General features: G+C 41.8%; 1 protein-coding gene across 3 annotated transcripts in view; it reads right to left on the bottom strand.

Moving 5' to 3' along the window:
* MAD1L1 (mitotic arrest deficient 1 like 1) overlaps positions 1-20,069 on the bottom strand; it is a 3,106,940-nt gene that overhangs the window by 3,042,372 nt on the left and 44,499 nt on the right. For 2 of the 3 annotated variants that reach the window (XM_069647622.1, XM_069647623.1), the window contains exons 3-4: positions 18,740-18,880; positions 11,863-12,042 (exon numbers count right to left, since the gene is read on the bottom strand). In XM_069647622.1, the coding sequence (XP_069503723.1) occupies positions 11,863-12,042; positions 18,740-18,880 (321 nt within the window). The remainder of the gene's footprint in view (positions 1-11,862; positions 12,043-18,739; positions 18,881-20,069) is intronic. The other variant, XM_069647624.1, reaches the window with a different exon arrangement.

The following is a 20,069-nucleotide window of genomic DNA, read 5'->3' as shown; positions in this document are numbered from 1 at the left end:
AGTCCAAAAGTTCCTGGAAGAAAACCGTCTCCTCGCCTGCGGCAATCTGGCTTCCGCTCACGACACGGCATCAAAACGGCTCTCCTAGACTTAAAGAACCAAATGGACGATCTTGGAGACCAGGCAAACCTGCTCTCCTATTGCTCCTGGATATATCCACTGCCTTTGACTTGGTTGACCACAACACCCTGTGTCAGCACGTAGCCACCCGAGCCAACTTCTCCACCAAAACCTGTCAATGGATCACTTCCTTTCTCCAAAAAAGGGCCATGAAAGTCTTTTCTGACTCAGCCTGCGCCACATCACCTGCAGTGTTCCACACAGGGCTCCTGTATCGCGCCCATGCTTTACAACCGCTTCACGAGGCCCCTGTTCAGCTCGATTCCCTGGGCATCTCATATACAAACTATGCGGATGACACACAGGTACTCATCCCACTTACGGGTGATTACCTAGTAGATACCAAAACCCTCACCACAATCTACTCCACTATCCAATCATGGATGGCAGAGAACTGACTCTGCCTCAACAGTGAAAAAACTGAACTCCTCCTCATAGGGTCATCCTGCACACTGGGTAACCTCGTAGATCAGTGCGCCTCCTTCACTATTGACAACATTCCCATAAATGTCTCCAATCACGTGAACACACCGAGTCTGCTTGGACTCCCGACTTGTCCATGGACAGACAGGTCAATGCTATCGCCGCCTCCTCACCTTAAACTCCTCAAAGCCGCCAGGCACTTCCTGTCGCACCAAAACTGCCTCACCATTGCCAGGGCAATAAATCGGGTCAAGGCTAGACTACTGCAATGCCCTTCTCATTGGAACCTCCAACAAAAACATTGCCAAATTGCAACTAGTCCAAAATAACGCACTGAGGGCAACCACAGGTACCGCAAGAAGAGACCATATCTCCGAAATCAGAAGACAGGCACACTGGCTCTCTGTCAAAGAGAGAATTGTCTTCAAAACACTCGCCCTCACCCACAAATGCCTACATGAACTTGCTCCTCCCTATCTGACACATAGAATCACCAAGCACACTGCCACAAGACCCTTAAGAACGTGCTACGCCAACATGATTGTCACGCCCAAAACGCAAAAGGTGCATGCTGGTGGCTCCAGCTTCCCCGCCTAGGCAGCCACACACTGCCACCTCACTTGATTCATCGAGTCACACCACGCCTTCCGCAAAGCTATCAAAACCAGGCTCTTTGGTATAAATTGCATCTCACATCACTACAAATCTGTACAAGTCATTTCTTGCATATCTGCCTGTATCTGTGTAACCATGAGACCTCTGGTCACCTGTATATAAATCATAAATCCATCATCTTCTTGCAACAGCGCCTCGATGCCTTGTGGACTACAAGTGTGCTATACGAATGCAAATAAATAAAATAAAATTAATGAATCATATCAAATGGCCATTAAAAACTCCTCAACATAAAGAACTGTATTACAAGTCCCTGCTACAACTTTTTAAACCATGGAGAAAAGAAGAAGAGTTACTAGATACGTAGGACTCCTATGAAGACACTTTCAAAGCAAATGAAAGCAGTATAACAGACGTAAACTTTACATATTACCAAACAATGTTGCACAATGAACAGCAACACAAAGAACTACTCCAGGCCCAACTAGATGTGGAAACTCTTGACAGTAGTCAACCTTCTGTAACAGGAAGCCAAGAAACACGTGGACAGCCACTAATAGCAAATGAGGCAGAATTAACCATGACAGAAGTAGAAAACACCTTGTGTCAGTATGAGCAATCTACAGAAAACTTTGCTGTACTGAAATCACAACTAAACAATGTGCAGCATAGCATTTTCCAAGAAGTAACAAAACAAATTGGACATGATGTGCAACATGAAAATAAAAACTACCTGCCAAGATTACAAACCTATACTGCTATACGCGAGTGGTAAAGCTGGTTCAGGCAAAACATTCAAAACATTCTTAATCAAAATCATCAGCAAGTTCCTCCAACAATTGACAAACACCAAACTGTCAGCTGTTGTAACTGCCCCCACAGGTTTAGCTGCCTACAACATAGGTGGTGTCACTTTACACCAATTACTACTCCTTCCATTAGAACATCAAAACAAATTAGATTACAAACTTTCTACAGAAGCTGCAATGGAACTACACAGAGTTTTCAAACAAATGAAAATGCTGCCAATAGTGTTGAGCATGGTCTCCAACCTAATGTTGGCTTTGATTCACCTCAGACTACAAGAGGTCCTCAAAACAGACTACAAAGAGCTCTTTGGAAGAAAAAGCATTGTTTTTGGAGATCATCTTCAATTAACACCAGTGAAAGCTGAACCTATTTTTAAAACCTTAGGACACAAACTGTGCCGTAAAACTCTTGGCAGCATAGGAAATGTCAACCTCAGAGAATTAACTGAAAATATGCGTCAGTCTGCAGACCTCGCATACACCAATATTTTAAAAAGTATTAGCGTTGGTGTACTATCGAAAAGAAGCACAATCTATATTATAAACCAGGCACATCCATGCACTCTATGGCAATACCTCATTTGCTACTAATGTCATGGAACAATTAGCACACAAAAATGTCAATTTTATGTCCTTGATGCTAACTCTTGCAAGTTGTTAAAAAATGAATGAAACCATGTTAAAAAAAGAAACGCAACCAATAGTTCAAATTGCCTCCACAGAAAAACTGGATGTACATGGTATGACACTACCCACGAGTCAACAAGGCTACACACCTTGGAAAACTCCATCTCTAACACAGCTGGTTTGGAGAAAATATTAATATTATCTTTAAACTGTAGAGTAATGCTCAAACCTAACTTTGACTTGGAGCAAGGACTAGTTAATGGAGCACTTGGTACATTTGCTGGCTTTGAAACATGCCCACGTAACATTCAGTTTGTCAATATTCTCTTTGACAAACTATCCGAAGCTAAAAGGATAGGACGCTCAACAGCCCGCTTCCTTCTTTTCAGAGCCATGTATGTACGCAGAGAACAATTTTCTCTAGCTCTAGCATACGCAGTCACCATTCACAAATCACAAGGTCTTAACCTAGATAAAGCATTGATAGATATTGGTAGCACAGTGTTTAAAGAAGGCATGAGCTATGTAGCACTATCACACTTACATACACTTGACAGACTATTTCTAATCAACTTTGATGCAAGTAAACTATATTTATATGATATTTCTTGCATTCTAGAATACAATAGACTGTGTTCACTCTATACCCCCCCCACCTAAAAATCTATCCTGTTCCGCAAAAAGCAAAATGTTGTAAAGAAAATTACTTCAGACTCAATCTATGCAGGATATCCTAGCAATTCCTCCAAAGAAAGTAAAAGAAGCTAATACTTCATCAAGGACCACAACCAAAGAAGAATCTACTGCTCAAAATAACTCAACTACCTCTTCAAAGAAGCAACGCACACTGCCAACAAATGATTTGGACAGAACTGTCAAGTCCATTCAAATTTTCAAATATAACTGCGTGAATTGCTACCCAAATGTAGCAATACATTTTCTATTCCAATTGTCACCAATTATTGACATTTACTTACACGGTACAGACCAATTGTTTTTGCAAATGTTAGTCCTTCATAGAAATGCAACCAACAATCCTGACAACAGTTAGTGTTTCTGGAATAAGGCAGGAATTGGACTACTGTGCTGGAATGGTCAAATTCACTATAAACTTACAAGAGGATCCACAAGAATGTACTGGCTACAAGACCTAGCAAACAAAAACATACCTATAAATGAAATCTTCCAGATTTCATACATGGGGAAACATGCATGCAATCTTTGCAGGCATGTAGTACAAGACGACGTTCCTAATGAACGCTTTGTGTATGTATCCATACCTAACTGTGAATCCATTCCATTTCAGCAACTTGTACAAAATGCAAACCATGGCAGATTATGTACTACCTGCAATTCCAATAATCGTTCTACCTTACAAATACAGACACATAGTAAATGCGTAATAGTAATGCTTTTACATTATAATGCAGATGGTACCAAAAACAACTGCAAGCTGACTGGATTCACACATGGACAAGTATCACTTGGTAAGAAAACCTTCACAATAGGTATAATCTACCACGCAGGAGCCACAACCAATGCAGGTCACTACAGTGCATATATAAAAAAAGAATTGTGGATGGTTCGACTATAATGATACTACCATTACTCTAAAACAGATTACCAGCAAATCTTGTAAACGCTTACTTAATATTCTTAAAACCAAAATGTAATAACTAATCTGTGTATGAACAAACAAAACTTGAACTTCAAAACTATAACCAGTTAGAATACGCCAACAGGTATCTAACTGCCCCAAGATTCTGCAACAAACAGATAAATTAATACCACTAAAATGGAAAAAGAAATAAACAAATAAAATACACCAACTGTTATCTAATTGCAACAGTACTACCACCACTTCCAAATCAAAAACCATACACCTATTCAATTCCTCCTATAGAAATCAATGAAATAATAAATATGTTGTACCACAACGTAGAAAGTTTTTTTTTTTTTTTTTATCCAGCATGGATTTTTTTCCCACAGACCCAATGATTTAATGAACACAGAGGAACTGAGCAAATTGCACAGTAGACTGGTTTGAACTATAGTACTTCTAAAATACTAACTATGAGGGTCGACAAAATACAGAGATGTCTACTATGCAATGCAATACTTTTTATAAACTATCTACACTAACATGTGATTTTTTTTCTTTCATCAGTGATTGAAAAAGAATGTCTGCTCCAACTACACATGTCATGAAAAAAATGCATACAACCACAAAAAGTCAAACAGTAAGTATGTAACGATTGAACTCACAAACACCACAGCATAACACACCCATTCAAGCAAACACCGGACCATAAACCACTTTCCAAAAGGTTTGCTTCCATGGGTATCATATGCTGCCCCGCTTGTTGCCAAACACTACAATCTGGACTGCATGGCCTGGCAAAAACTCTTCATACAGCCTCAACAAAGGAAACACCAAGTATAAATTAAACTCACAAACACCACAACATAGCACAGCCATGCAAACGAAAACCTCACCAATAAATAAAACCCAAAATGCCTAGTCTGCAATACCAACAATTTGAACACAATCCAAACACACACATCTCGCTATCCTATAAACACTATTACACTACTACCAATCAGCATATTCCCTAAGCAGCCCACATACCACAATCAAAATGTTTGGTAGCATTGTAGAGTTACGCTGCAGTGGTTGTGGCCAGGGCCTAGCGTCTCGGGAGCATGGCCTACATTTTGGTTGTTTAAAGCTACTGGACGGATTTACACCGAATTAACAAAAGCACGCTTTCGGGACCAAGCCGCCGCAAATAAATCTGGTGAAAATTGGTCCGCGGTTTGGGCTGTAGGCGCGACAGACATTTTTTCCCCCCATTAGGTCTATGGGGAAAAAAATAAATTTTAGGACCCCCTCTAGACCAAACCTCACTTTGCAAAAATGTTCAGAGTGGGCCATATACTTTTTTTGCAAAGTTTGGTGAGGATTCGTCCAGGGTGAGCGAAGTTATAAAACGCCCAAAAAGTGCTCTTCCTATGGGTTTAGCAACTTAAGCATAACTACATGGCCGCTACCGCAGGCCGTAAAATAAAAATATATATATATATATATATGTAGAAAAAAGGACTGGAAACCAATCCGGGTTACATCGGCACTCCGGCTGTGATCAAAGCGAAAGGCTGGATGTCGTCAATAAATCCACACACAGACTTGTATTCCGTGCAGTCAGAGTGTCCTTTATTGTTTAAGATACATGGACAAAGGAGGCAGCAACGGTCTTAGGTGCAAGAAAGGAACGACACGTTTCACCCTACTCGGGCTTCGTCAGGTAAGTGACATAGAGAGAGGACTGTGGTATTATATAGACAAGTGTATGAGTCCTTTTTCAATGTTTTGCACTAAAATAAGGTAACAAGTGGTAGGCAAAAATGCAGCCATGTTGGAACCTACATAACACATTTCAGTGCATTTATAAGAGACACGGCATTTTCATAGACAGTGTAGCGGTTCGAAACATGTTTGTTTGATCAAACCAAATGTCCCAGGTGGGTAAGGGATGGACAGAAAGCCGGAGATTACTGATATTGAATCACTGATATTAAATCATGTGGTTTCATCTTGGTATTTGCCAATGTCAATAAAATTAGGTAAGACGATCATACACCGTTTTCTATTGTGCTGGGTATGTTGAATTCGGCCCAAGTGGGCCGACACATTGTCTCAACATGGACTGAAGTGTGCTCTCAAAAAATTGTTTTACAACATATATGTTGCAGGCATCAAAATTGAGATATGCAGGTGTTTTATAGGTAATAAAGTGCTGCATGCTTTGTAAACATTGAAAAACGGTTGTTTGATAAAGTGCTGAGTGCTATCAATAAAGTGCATAGTATAAAGTGCATATTGCAAAATCGCAAGTGATTGGGAATTAAATCTAGAGGCGGTACTTAACCCTTGCGGGTGCCTCTAATATGTATCCCATCCCACTCAGATCTCTGTATATCATAAGTTTCAAAAATGTTGATATTAATGGGCAGTGTGTTACCCTCGCGGGCGCCCAGATGCTGTGACATGAGGCTGTATATGACCCTTGCGGGTGCCTCACATATTGATCGATTCCACTATGCATAACTATACTTAGAAGAGACATACGATCCATGATATATATTATGAATATTCATAATAAAACATATAGGTGGTCTAATATGTACACATAGGCAGTGTGTTACCCTTGCGGGCGCCTATATATTGTGACTGTACCAACCTGTATATTTAGCACGGTAGTAAAAAGTATTTAATGCAAATGCAAGAATAAATATTGCCTTCTAAAATTGTTGTACGGACATATGAAAAAAAAAAAATTTAAAAAGAGTTAAGTTGCTTGATGTTATATGTTGAAATTACTCCTTACAATTCAAGTGCAAACGATTTAAGGTGCATAGTGCTGGATGTCACATTCATGTGTTGGTGTTTTATGCTAGAAAGTTTTTATAGTGGATATGGGGCATGAGGCATAATATTTTTAACATTTAAATTATTGCCTTCTCCCATACTTCAAATCCATCGTTTACATTTAAAACAATTCTGCGGTTAATGCACATTGTTTTGAGGGAACTTGCAATACATTTGACAACTAAATGATAAAGGCACTTTACATATTGATAAAAACAGCACTAGATAGAGCTAAAGATAAAACATCCTCTCCCTAAACTAAGTTGCTAATTTAAAATGATTGGTGATATAAAACAACACACAATCAAAATGAAAAACTGCTTGCATGAAAAACCGTGTAGGGATGCATAGGCGTCCAAATTAGACTCAATTTTCTAAAAACCTTACTTCATTGTACATATCCACCAAATAGACAAGATATACAAAAAATGCAAATAATATATATAGAATTTTCAGAAATGCAGAAAAATTGGAAAAATTCCGAAGGGCTCAGGTCTATGAATGATTGAGATTTGAAGTCTATAAATGTTTAGGATCCCAAAAATGCATATAGTTCTTCGTCACGATTGTGACCTCCTGGATACTTGGTGTTAAAATCTACTATATATCTGGATTCCATTTGTCTGAGTGTTCGTAGTCTGTCCCCTCCTCTTGGGTGAATTGTGGCTGAGTCAATAATGAAATACTTGAAAGAACTGGTGTCATTTTGATGTACTTCTTTAAAATGTTTAGCAAGTGGGTAAGACATATCATGATTTTTGATTGCACGTAGATGTTGCATTATTCTTAGCCTAGCTTCTAGTTTGGTGCTACCTACATACCATAAATTGCAGGAACAAATAATCACATAGATGGCAAATTGTGTAAAACATCTCAGATCTTGTTTGATTTTAACTTCTTTCTTGGTCCGAGGATGTAGGAATATTTTCATGTTTATTCCATGACGACATGCTTTACATTTAGCACAAGTAAAAAAAAAACGATATTTCGGTGGGTAGCCAGGTGTTAGTACTTTGTTTGGGCGATCGGAACATACTCGGTGATAGTTTACTTTGTATCGAAGGTGGTTTTCTGTAGGTCATAGTGGCATGTGTTGGCAAGTATGGAGTAATGTCCTGGTCTCTTTTCAAGAGATGCCAGTGTTTCTTTAAGATTTGTTTGATTTCTTTTGCTCCAGAATTGAAAGTATCATATATATATTCCATCATCCCAGGCTGCTCATAATAAGCAGAGTTCAAAATATACACAACTTGCAATCTTCACTAGGGCCTCAGTCTCGCTTTTTCAATGGAAGATACTGAAGATCCCATGGATATTCTAAGAAAGCTCAAAACATGAATTGTTCTAGATTTGCCATTTGGGAATAGGGATCTCCAGGTTTCCCTAGGTAAATTAGGATTAATTTGGGAGATCCCGCCTGATCCATTAATAAAGGTAAGTCCTGACTAAAGAAACTTAAGACAACGCAAGAAAAGGCAGAGTAAAGAGCAGGACAAGCTGCTGCAGAGTACAGCCAGCACCGTAGAGAAGATAAGGGCTGCAGGGAGCCTGCAGCATTGAAGAGACAAGACAGGGCAGCAGTGGTGCCTGCAGCAGAAAACGTAACCGGCTCGGTAAAAGAGCCGGAGTGGAGACAGCCCAGCTCAGAGTCCTGTGCGCTCGTGAGCACTGGAGGCGAAAAAGCAAGAAAAAACAGAGTAAAGAGCTGAACAAGCTGTTACAGCAGACAGTCGGCGCCGGAGAGAAGACAAAGACTGGGGGGAGCCTGCAGTGCCGAAGAGACAGTGTGGATGCGGACGTGCCTGCAGCAGACAACAGTGCAAGCCTGCTGAAAGTGAAGCCGGAGCAGAGGCAACCTATTTCGCCTCCCCCGTGCGCGAGAACACTGGAGGTGGGGCACCGCAGCGAATGGTGAGGCGTCTCTTCCAATTTCTTCTTCGGATTCCTTCATCCAATGGTTGACTCTGCCTTTCAAGCCAAAAAGCCTCGCCTTTTACACAGGTTTCTCCCATTCATTCCAGCCTAGCTGTCAATCCCACAGCAGGGTGGCTGTCCTCCCAGGACAGCAAGCCAGCCAATCACCTTCGGGTGCATTCCTGTAACCAAGGGGATTAAGCACAGGGAGTTTTGGGCCCCTCCCTCACATCCTGCCCCTGCCCCTGCCAGACATAGTGGAGCCAGAGGCGGGCTTCACTCGTGAATCCCACCAAAGACAAAATGAACAAAGAGACCAAACCTGGATTGGCGCGCAGAGTAAATCTCAAGGACCTTTCCATCAAGAAATGGCGAAAAAAAAAGACGGGCCATTTTCACAAAATGGGCAGCCATGGGTGCCTTGCTGTAGGTGTGAACGCAGCCCGTGGTAAAGACACACAATGGTAGTAAAATGTAAACAACTCCCAGCAGCCATTATTTGTAGAAAGGGTATCATAAAAAAATGTTACATGAGAAACTAGACAAAGGGGATACTAAGTAACGCCGCCAGCATCCTATTGTAAGAGAAGGGTGTGCTGGGTCTAGAAAGTTACAAAATGTAAGTAAATTCAATTTCACTCGACTGCTCTTGGAAACAGTAGTTTCACCAAGAAAAGGTATTTAAACCTTTGGGAAATCCAAGAGACTTCCCTGTGCCACTGCACTGAAGGTGCTGTATGTCAATGTAAAGATGATGCCTATGGAGTTTGTCAGACTCTAAAATCAAAAGAAACAGAGTCCAAATCACAGAAAAATACATGAGTGGGAAAAAAGGCCTCACTCTCTCCAGGTTAGAAATGATAAGTCCTAAAGTCCAGCAAAAGAGGTTGGGGTCTCTAAGGCAGAAGGGAATTAGCACATTTCTGAGACTTCTCCCCAACAAGGTGGGAGAAGTGTTTTTGATAGATTGCAGGGTGAAAAAACAATCTGAACCCTAAAAATGCTGCTTTGTCAAACTCTGATGTACAAGAGCCTAACAGGAAGACATGCCACATGTGGTGACTTAAATTCAGTGAAGTCAACACTCAAACATGAACATCCACCTCAGGTTGCTGTTGGCCTCTGATGTGTGTTATTTATATAGCACCTTCGCCCATGAACAGTACATAAACAAATTAACAGACAATTATCATTCAACAGAAGTAGGTACTCATTTATCAACCTCAGAAGGATGAAAGGCTGAGTTGTCCTTGCCAAGAATCTAACCTGTGACCTGCAGATCTCACACAGATAGCGAGTGCTAACCCACTGAGCTATTGTCCCAGTAATAAACATTCTAAAACTTGCAGCAAATTCTTAGTGGAGATTATCGAGGAACCCAAGCTATGCATAGAATATATAAGGTTCCCCGGCTCGAGACAGCTTTAGGCAAAGGCGCTCTAAGCCACATGGAAGAAAATGTAGGAGTAGATGACCACAACTTGTGAAAGGGAAGTACATGCACTGTGCTGAAGATAATTCCGATTCCTTGAGAAAACACAAGATGGCAAGGGAATCCTTCAGGCATCTATGACGATTTCTTAAGCTATGTTATTAGGCATTTACCATGGCTCTCAGCGTTTACCAGAATATAATACGAAAGATGCCTGGCTCAAAAAAATGCTTCAGCATGCAAAGGAGCAAAACAAGGCTTGTAGTGGTGTGGCGTGCAGAATTGGCAACGTTACATTAGGACTGTATTAATGGTACACACGAAGAGGTAGAGACAATTCTATTTCTTTATGCCATGCAAGCCACAGAAAGGGAGTCTTAATTTGTGCCTACTTCAAAAAACATTAACAATAGATATTTCTAGGAGTTTGCTCCTGCATTTAAAGTCTTCTCTTGATCAGAGCGTGCTGATACTCAGTCGTGGAAATGTAAAATACCATACTGTAAAGAATTCACTGCAGCAACTAAAGACAACCTTTGGCAATTGCCAAGTTGATCTGCGCAGAACGAAAATTGCAGAGGTTTTCTAACCAACAGACAAGCTCGGAAAAGGTTATTGCCTACAAAAAGTGCCCTTGCACTGCGATAAAGAAAGTAAACTACCAGGTCCTGATCTGGAACCAAGTTGACCAATCAGGGCCATGATGTTACATCTGCCATTGGAAATAGATGAAACATGAATGTCAGAGAAACGGCTTCAGTTTTCTGTTAAAAGCCATGTGCTCTAGACTTTGCAGTAGTTAAGATGTTCTTGTGTGAAGAAAAGATGCAGTCATTCATGTAAATGTTTAGCAAACAACGTATGTGATAACTATCACCACACTGGACCATCCTGACAGTTAAGTAGATTTCAGAAAAGAGTATTATGATCACAACTGGTGACCTAGTAAAGGAAGCTAAATGTGTTATCTAAGGGTTACTAAGTTCCAGAGTCTATGAAAAGAATGATATATTTCACAAACTAAAATGAAGTAGCAATTTATCAAAATTCATATGGATAGATTTTATTTCTGGTGGAACATGCAATTAAAATTACAGGCGAGGTTTCAGAATAGGATCATGGACCTTATTAGACACCGCAAATCTCATGGTAATTTGACAGGACCACTTTTTTAGTCCTCAAAATCTTTTTCAAATGAGACAATATAAAATTTTAAATATGTCTTTCAAAAACAGAAATATTGAAGATTATGAATTTGATATGCAGCCATTTTAATGATGTTATCAATCATACCCAACAGATACCAAATACACATATCGTGGGCATGGTTAATCCATTGGTACTTTCTGAAAACCAATCAGTCCCCCACCTTCTCCTTCACTCAAACTGCCCCTAACCTCTGAATGCTCTTACTTTGGAACGCAGAGCTAAAACCACCAAACAAGCACTCTAGAAAGCTGAATTGAACATATGCACCAGTTAAGAAGCTTTACCTTATTTGCCTCAGACAATTTTTTCTCTTTCTCAGCCAGCTTCTTGCTCTGAGCTTCCATGCTCTGTTTAAAGGTTTTGTTCAGCTCAATCTCCTCCGCCAACTTAGTTTTGACTTCAGTCTCCCTATCCTGAAGTTGCTTTATGCGATTAAGGAGATCTTGGTTACGGTCAGCCTCTCGCTGAAAAGAACAAACAAAAAAAGAAAACTAAGTCGGTATGAAGCTTCACACTGGGATCAAAAATCAAACTGCCTTCAGATCCCAATCTGGCAACAGGGCGCATCTTTGGGTGGTCACACAACAAGTTTTCATGCTATTTATTTAAATTGGGTGTGGAGAAGTGGAGATGGGGGAGGAAGGTGAAGCCTTGCCCTTACTTTTTAGAAGCTGAAGCAGTTCCGAAGGGAGACTGCCACGATCAGAAAAAAGTCCAGCATGACAGCGCGTCACCCAATTGTATCCCAATGTAATCGTCATCTAAAATGAACCCATTACCAATGTATTGGTCTCCTGGTGCAAAGGCACGTCTTCGAGGACAGGGCACATTCGTGCAAAGGAGGTAGTTGCTGAAGTATACGCCAGAAAGGGTACATCAGGTTCGAGTGGGTGATAGTAGTGGTCTGTGTGGTGTTTGGGTATCCATGTAAGAGTTAGGGGAGGTTGACCCTGGGCATTGTTTGCCTATGCAATGTATTGATGGCAGCCATGCAGCTGGTGATTTATGTAAAATTAGTGTGGAGAAGGGGACTTTTTCGAACAGCTATAATGGTCTAAACAGTATTATATAAAATGGGACACATTTTTATATATGAGGAGAAAAACAAAAACAAAATAAAGGGAAGGGGCAATTTTGTAGAAATGCATTACAGTGAAAATCATCATTTTTTTTATCTTTGCTAATTTGAAGGGAACATGTTATACTGCCTGCTTAAAGCAGGACTACATATTCATTGGGGAAGAGACATAGCATCATTGCAAACAAAAAAAAAAAAACTGCTAGATATTCCACAAACCAACTGGACAATGAGAATGGCTATGAAAAGCAGCATGCAATTGAACTTCAAAGAGGGAGTGCACTTGTAGCCTGTTTTGGAGTTCGATTACAATCTAAAATGGTGAGAGTTTGGGATTCCACTACGTCCACAAGTGCTGCTACTTTGTTGTACCGTGGAATCCATCTGATCAAATATTGTTGAAGACTTAGTTTTATTCAACCTGTTGCTATAAACATGCCCTTCCAGGTCTCCTACAAGTTATGAAGAAAAAGAACCAATGCAAAAGTACTTTTCTACATAATCCTTAAAATGTATAACAATCAACCAGAGAATCCCCACACATCTCTTGGTCATAATTCAATGTAATTGGCTGAAGCAAACACAATTATGCTCTTACTATGAACACATACATTGCCAGTCACTTTGCAACTTTGCTATTTAGCATGTGTTAATTGCTAAGATTGAGAAGTATTCTTGAATAAAAAAAATAGAGATGCTTATAGGACATCTTACACTGTATGTTATATTTTAATCTTATCTATGCGTCAATAGCACCTACACTACAGACCATTTCCCACTGTCTGGCCTTAAGCTTGTGGACCATTTTACGAAGTGTAGAATCCCTTCAAATCTAAGCACCACACCCTTTGTCTTAACTTGGTCTCGGGTGGATAGCTCAGGGGCAACGTGCTCATCTTGGAAGCAAAGCGAAGCGGAGCAATGCAAGTTCGATCCCCAGGTCCGCGGTTAGAAACCTCTGGGTATCAAGCACATTATAAATAACACATTACAATTACATTACAACTTATCCAGATTCTCTTACCCTTTTAAGACTGTTATGCCTTGACCAATCACCTTCCTACTGCAGTGCAAAGATGTGGATGGTAGGGTCTTTGATGTTAAATTCATCCCTAGCCATTGCACAGCGTTTATCGCTACGCACCTCCAGACAAGGATCTAGCCTTTCACCAAGTACATCACCATTCCGATGAAAGGGAAAACGGATGGGAGGTTAGTAAGGCCATGTGCTTTGTTCTACTGACTTAATTGCCTGTGTAAAGCGCGATTCCTGCCCCGACCCTACACCGCAGTTGAGGCTGTGTGAAGTGGGCATGGAAAAAGAAGTCCTATTTTATGATAAGGGGTGCCCCAGGAGGTCAGCCTACGCTTGAGACAATTTTCCTGAGTGTTCCAGCCCCTTGACATTATTAACAAAAATACAGCCAGGAAATTGTGTGAAGTTCTTTTGGACTCAAGAGGCACCGTTCTGAAGCATTACTCAGAAATATGAAGCCGACACGGAGGATAGCAGGTTAATACATTTTTAATATCGCAGCTATATCCTACAAGCTCTAATTTGCATTGCACAAGCTATAACAAATACAACTATAACATAGCATATTACCATACATATGAAAAGAAATAGTGTATGCTAGGATCATGGTTTACATTGATAGAGAAAAGAACAAGTCATCATTTTAGTTCAGCAGCTTTGAGTGTCATGGGATTTATAGTATCCTGATCTATGCTAGGGTATGTTATGGTGTAACATACTGATCTGTAACATACCAAACGCCTGTAGTCTCAAGATACATACAGCAAGACTTCCCATTCAACTCACGCGTTACAGCACGATGTGCAGCACACGTCCAGAACACGGCTTCCTGTCCATTGGGTCTGCTCTCGCCAATGCTCTGGGACCGGCAATGGATGCATCTTCCAAGCTCCCACGGCTCAAATTCTCCTGGTTGCGCTGCGAACCACGACCCCTTCTGCCCAGTCAGCCTGTGCTTTTTATATTAAGACGGAACTTGGTCTGCCTATCATGTGTGCGTCATTTCTGCCACCTGGAAGGTTAACCTAGAGCTTAAGACTGTTACTTCGCTTTGTTTTGAACACACGATATACCTATACGCAAACTCAAGAGACAGGCATTGTCCGTCTCTACCATAGTAATTGGGCTTCCGTTTATTGACAAGGCAAAGCATGTGAATTGCTTCCACACTGCTTCAACTCCATTATACTAAGTGGGCTTCTGCAGAGGTAAAGCACATCACTTGCCTCCACACAACTGTCCGCGTGTAATTTTGGTGTCACGCTTCCCGTCCTTGGCTTCTCATCAGATATGACTGGTGCGAAACGCATCTCTTGAATTTGCTACAAACCCAAAGTGGCCACTTGTGGTTGGGTTTCCATGCTAGAAAGGGAAGCTGATCATCTTTCGCTGAAACCAGATGGCAAGTGTCTGTGTGTGTTTCTGTTTTACAAGCGCGTACATTCATCTAGTCAAGGAACTTATATTATCAGAGGCTAGTGTGTTTTTGATCCTTGTAAAAAAGCTGTACATTGGCCAGTATGTGCATTTTTATCAAGCAGTATGTGTAGCACTCTTTCCTCTGCAAAGTGAAAAGGCGCCTGATGGGAGCCAAATCGTCTTCCCAGACTCATGCATTATTCTTCCACTAGCACTTCTTGACTATTTCACAAGAAATGACGTCTCCTGCCCATACGATTTGTCTCCGTTCACAATCTCTGCTGCCCCTACCATGTCCTTTTGGCTGTTCTAACCATGCTGGTTTTCCTTATAATGCTCGTATTCCTATTTGTTCTATCGCTCAAGTGAAGATTTTGGTCGGCACCCAAACTTCGCTCGTCATTGGGGCAAAAACTTTCCTGTCTTGGAGTTATGGTTTAGTGATTTCTAGCTCTAACTCTTGCAGATTTTGGGTGAAGCACATCATGGGCCAGTGCTCATTTTTCTACTCCTACATCGAGATCAGAGCTTACCCACCAATCTGTCACTTGCAACTAGGTTAGAGATGAGTCCCCACAGTTGCAAGATGCTTTGCGTTAAAAATTATTTTTTGTTCCACTCCTAGATCAGTGTATATGTTCTTCCCTGACAAGGTTACATATTGATTAGACCTGGCATTTGTTCAACAACACTCTCACGGAAGAGAACCCTAGACAAGGTTGGTCACTGGCTCCTACACACCTGGTATGCCCTAGGTGGGAGAGTTTACCCCCTGTAATCATTAATGTTATAATCTATTTAAGTCTACCTTCACCACCGCTTTCTCTGAACTTAAAAACAACCCACCCAAATGAATTAATGCTCCACCCAGTACAGAACTCATGGCAACAATAAAGACAGACACAAGTGATCACAGTTCAAGGGTGTTTATTAACTGAATGCTGGTTGAAAAAACACCTCATCTAAACTTAAATCTAAGACGAGTGCAAGCGTGGACCATCAAATGAAAATAAGGCAGTCCTAGTGGTGTCATGTCAAATAAAAACAGGCTATACTAAGAAACCTATTGCCAAACCAAACAACTAATAGAAATAGGGGTGTAGGATAGTTTTCAAGAAAAGAAAGAAGTGTTCACAAATAATAAGTCAGGATACGGCAGCTTGGGTCTCCCCCACATTTTGAGCACGGGACAAGGTGGAATCCTGGAGCACAGTACACTCTCAAGATTCCCCAGCACGTGACAGCAGTTCCACTTGCTGCTATCGGGGCCTTCGATGGCCAACTCTCGTTTCTCTTGAAAGTATCTTGCCTTCAAAGACCTTACGTATTCAAATAAGAAAAACAAAAGTTCCTTAAACAAAAATGAAAGTTTGTTTCCAGGTTGAGGATTCTTGGCCCCTGGATCCCCCTCTTACGGGTGCTGACACCCCCCCTAACCCCTGGCTCCTTTTCACCAGGTTCACTATGGCTTTTCCTTCCTTCACAAATCTAAATGTCTTTTTAAACAGTTCCAGCGTACATCCCTCTTCCGGGCTCACACTTGTTTTCAATGCTTGCAGAATTCACTTACCTTGTTTTCTCACAGTTCTTAGGTCAAAGGCTTTCAACTGTACCGGGATTTTGCTTGACCGCCTGTATGACCACTTTGAACTATCTTGGCGGCTCTCCTATGGCCTTCTGGTATCTGTAAATTCATTCAGGTAGGGATTAACCAGAGTTCCAAGGAGCAGCACCAGCGTGGTGCCGGCCCTCATTTGCAGCTGGTCTCCCCTTTACAAGGTTACAGTTCTTTAAGCTTTTCTCACTTGGCCACTCATTTACCACAGCCCGGTTCTTATCGGCTGTGATGAACCACTTGGCATTCCTCCCAACTGAAGTCAAGGCCGGTACCACGGAAGCAGGAGTCTCCCTGGCTCCGGCTCGTCAGCGTGGATACGCTCCTTGTACCGTTGACATCTGCTGCAGCACACTTGGGCTATTGTCTTTCGGCCTTACGATTCTTTCAGCCGAGGGTTCGCAGGGTTTTGTCGACGGGGGCAAGGTTGTGTCTCTCCTCGTCAGCCTCTCTAGGTTTGCCACCTTTCTCCTCTTGAACTTGCAGGTCTAGATAGCCGTCACGTGGTGTGGTCTGCCTTGCGCGTATTGTGCTCTCTTGCTCCACCTTTTATCCCGGGGGGGAGGGTTAGGGTTGGAGGGCCGTCAGGTGTGTGGGATTCTTATCAATTGCCGGTCTTTGCCTGACCGTTGTATTGGGACATGTCGGGTAAACGGCTCTGGCGTTCGTCCCTTCTCTGGTGTGTCATGCAAAAGTGTTTGTGTCGGAAAGGGGAGGGGGGGGGGGGGCAGCAGTGGTTTTGAATGTCCTATGTGGTAGGATGGGGAAAAGGTGTTGAACGAAGTGAGATACCGCATCTCACCCGTCAGTATCCCACTCCCATGAGGACCCCCCACACCATCCAGGTGATCCTCACTGTTCCACCCCCAGGAACTGGATCCAATAGTGATGGCCGTGTCCTGGCCACCTGGATGACAGACACCTTCAGGTTTCTCACAATCCCCATCCTCTGCGATTCCTTTGGAATTTCCATCCACCTGTTTTCACTATGCTGCAAATTCTCCCTTTGGGTCCCAGAATATGTTGCTTATAAACTCTGCATTCAAAAACCAACCGGATAGAAGAAACAGGGGTATTTGAAGTTTGGCAGAGCAGTTTTTCCAATAAATGCAGGGAGCCTGCAAAAAATGTTTCCTTGTTCCTTAAGGCAACAATAATAAGATTGTTTAAACAAGTCGACCATTTGACGAAAACATCCTTAATCCAATAGATGCTCTTTTTCCAAGACCATTAGTTGGGAAAACTATTCAATCCCAGAGAGTAGAACAATAAAGCAGCGGCTCCCTTTGAATATATAGGGAGAGTAATTTAGTAAACATTTCCTCTTTACTTTCAGGCATTGTGCTTGGGGGTGGAGAGGTGGGGAGTGACTAGAGGCAGTGGTACAAAAGGAGTGGCAAAACTAAAGGGACACTCGAACGAAGGAACTATGGCTGTAGTGGTCTGCAACCAAGTTAGGGGAATAGGAGCTACACAAACAGCACTCCTGGCTACTTCCGTCAGGTCCTCCATAAGTCCTAGGACTTGTGCTGGCCTCGATGGAAGATGAAGGATTGTAGATTACAGCTAAAAGTGACATTTCCACAAAACGCACTCTGGTGGCAGGACTTGGCCCAGATGTGGCTCCAGGGTTTACTGTGCCTGTAGTCCCAAGTCACATGTTACTCATTATGCCTAGTGAGAACAAAACTTGTCAGGGGTTGCTTGGGTTCTTGTGCCAAAGCGCGGTGAACTAGCAGCTCATGCTGAGCAGTCGCCCTTTTGGGGGTGGGACCAATCTGGATATGCATATACTTTATCCCCTTCTCCGATGGCATAGTAGGCTGAAATGCAATTGACTGGAAGGCTGCCTTTTATCATACATACTTTTACTTACAAAAATACAATAAAACAAAATAAATCCATGCATAACAGATCGAGTGGTCATGCCCGTTTTCAGAGAAGAATGATTAGAAATACAGAAGAAAGGTCCAGAATGAGTCTGCTGTTGCATATCTGCGCATATGCACTTACCTCATAATCACGGGCACTGCTGGTAGCAGCCTTCTCAAGCTCAATACGTGCACGTTTGTGGCTTAGTTCCATCTGCAGCTTCTCTCTTTCAACTTGTAAAAGAGAAGACCGGGAACGGATCTGCTCAGCTTGCTCCTCCAGCTAGATCAGAGTGATGCACAGGGGAAAGTAGGAGTACAGAAAATAAGTCAAACATTAGCATCGTAAAAGGCATCACAAATCTCACAAAAACCTGCTGCAGGGAACCAGAAGGATCATTACATCCTGGCACAGTCCTTCAAACTTAAAAAAGCACTTTATGGGACACATGCCAAAGCACACCCTCCCATCAAAATTAAAAGAGGTCTTTAGCAGCACAAGGGCACATTATAGGATTGAAAGGCATGCACCCACTTACAACTTTAACTGACAGGTTTACAGCCACACAGCTGTCTGCAGTGGAGTAACGTTGCTGAAAATGTTGAGGGGGGGTGGGGGGGGAAGATGCACGTCATCTGAAAAAAAATGCCCCATTCAAATGAATGGGGTCAAAATTGTGTGCCAAGAAAGATGGGGGGTGGGACAAACACCCCTGTCCCCCCCTAAAATTACACCCATGGCTGTCTGGAACAAAGACACACACCAAGGCCATAGATTTAAGTTCACGCTAGTTTAATGGAGCAGGAATAAGAAAAGGAGCAGAAAAACACAGGATCTTCCCAAATACAAACCGTCAGAATGGTTCTTCTCCTTGCGTTAGGGAGTTTCGCAAAAGTCCACCTTAGATAGGACTTTAGAAGATTCCCACTTGGGACACCCAACTCTTAACATAGGCCTGAACCACACAAGTATGTTGGTAGCTAGTAATGGGTGAGCAGCCAGGCTTACCTCAGGAGGGAGTACGTGCTGTAGGAGGTGCACAGAACCTAGAGCATACAAATAGACCAAAGAAACACTGACACACTAAATGTTACAAACAAATAATGGTTTCTTGTACATATACACTAAGGTAAATGAAATTCTTTAGAAAGGTTAAGTACTATAAACACACAAATAATTTAGAAAAACCAATGCAAAAGTCAAAGTAAATCACTTGTGTACTACTTGTAGAATGGCAGTATGCAATTCAAAAAGTAACACTTTGGTAACAACTTTCACAATATCTTTTTCAGGTAAAAACGAGAAGAAAAGAAAAAAATAAATAAAATAAAAAAATAAAAGCAGGGAAATACTTGTAAGGATTTCACAGAGTCCTGTCTCAAGAGTCAGACTGGACAGCAAAACGGTTAAGGCACAAGCTGTAGAAAGTGCAAAGGTTTCAGAGCAAGTCTTCAGAAGCAAGTACGTAAAC

The sequence above is a fragment of the Ambystoma mexicanum genome, chromosome 2q (genome assembly GCF_040938575.1).
Source record: "Ambystoma mexicanum isolate Mex_15411 chromosome 2q, UKY_AmexF1_1, whole genome shotgun sequence".
NCBI classification, from domain to species: Eukaryota; Metazoa; Chordata; class Amphibia; order Caudata; family Ambystomatidae; genus Ambystoma; species Ambystoma mexicanum.
This window is presented reverse-complemented; position numbering and strand designations above follow the sequence as displayed.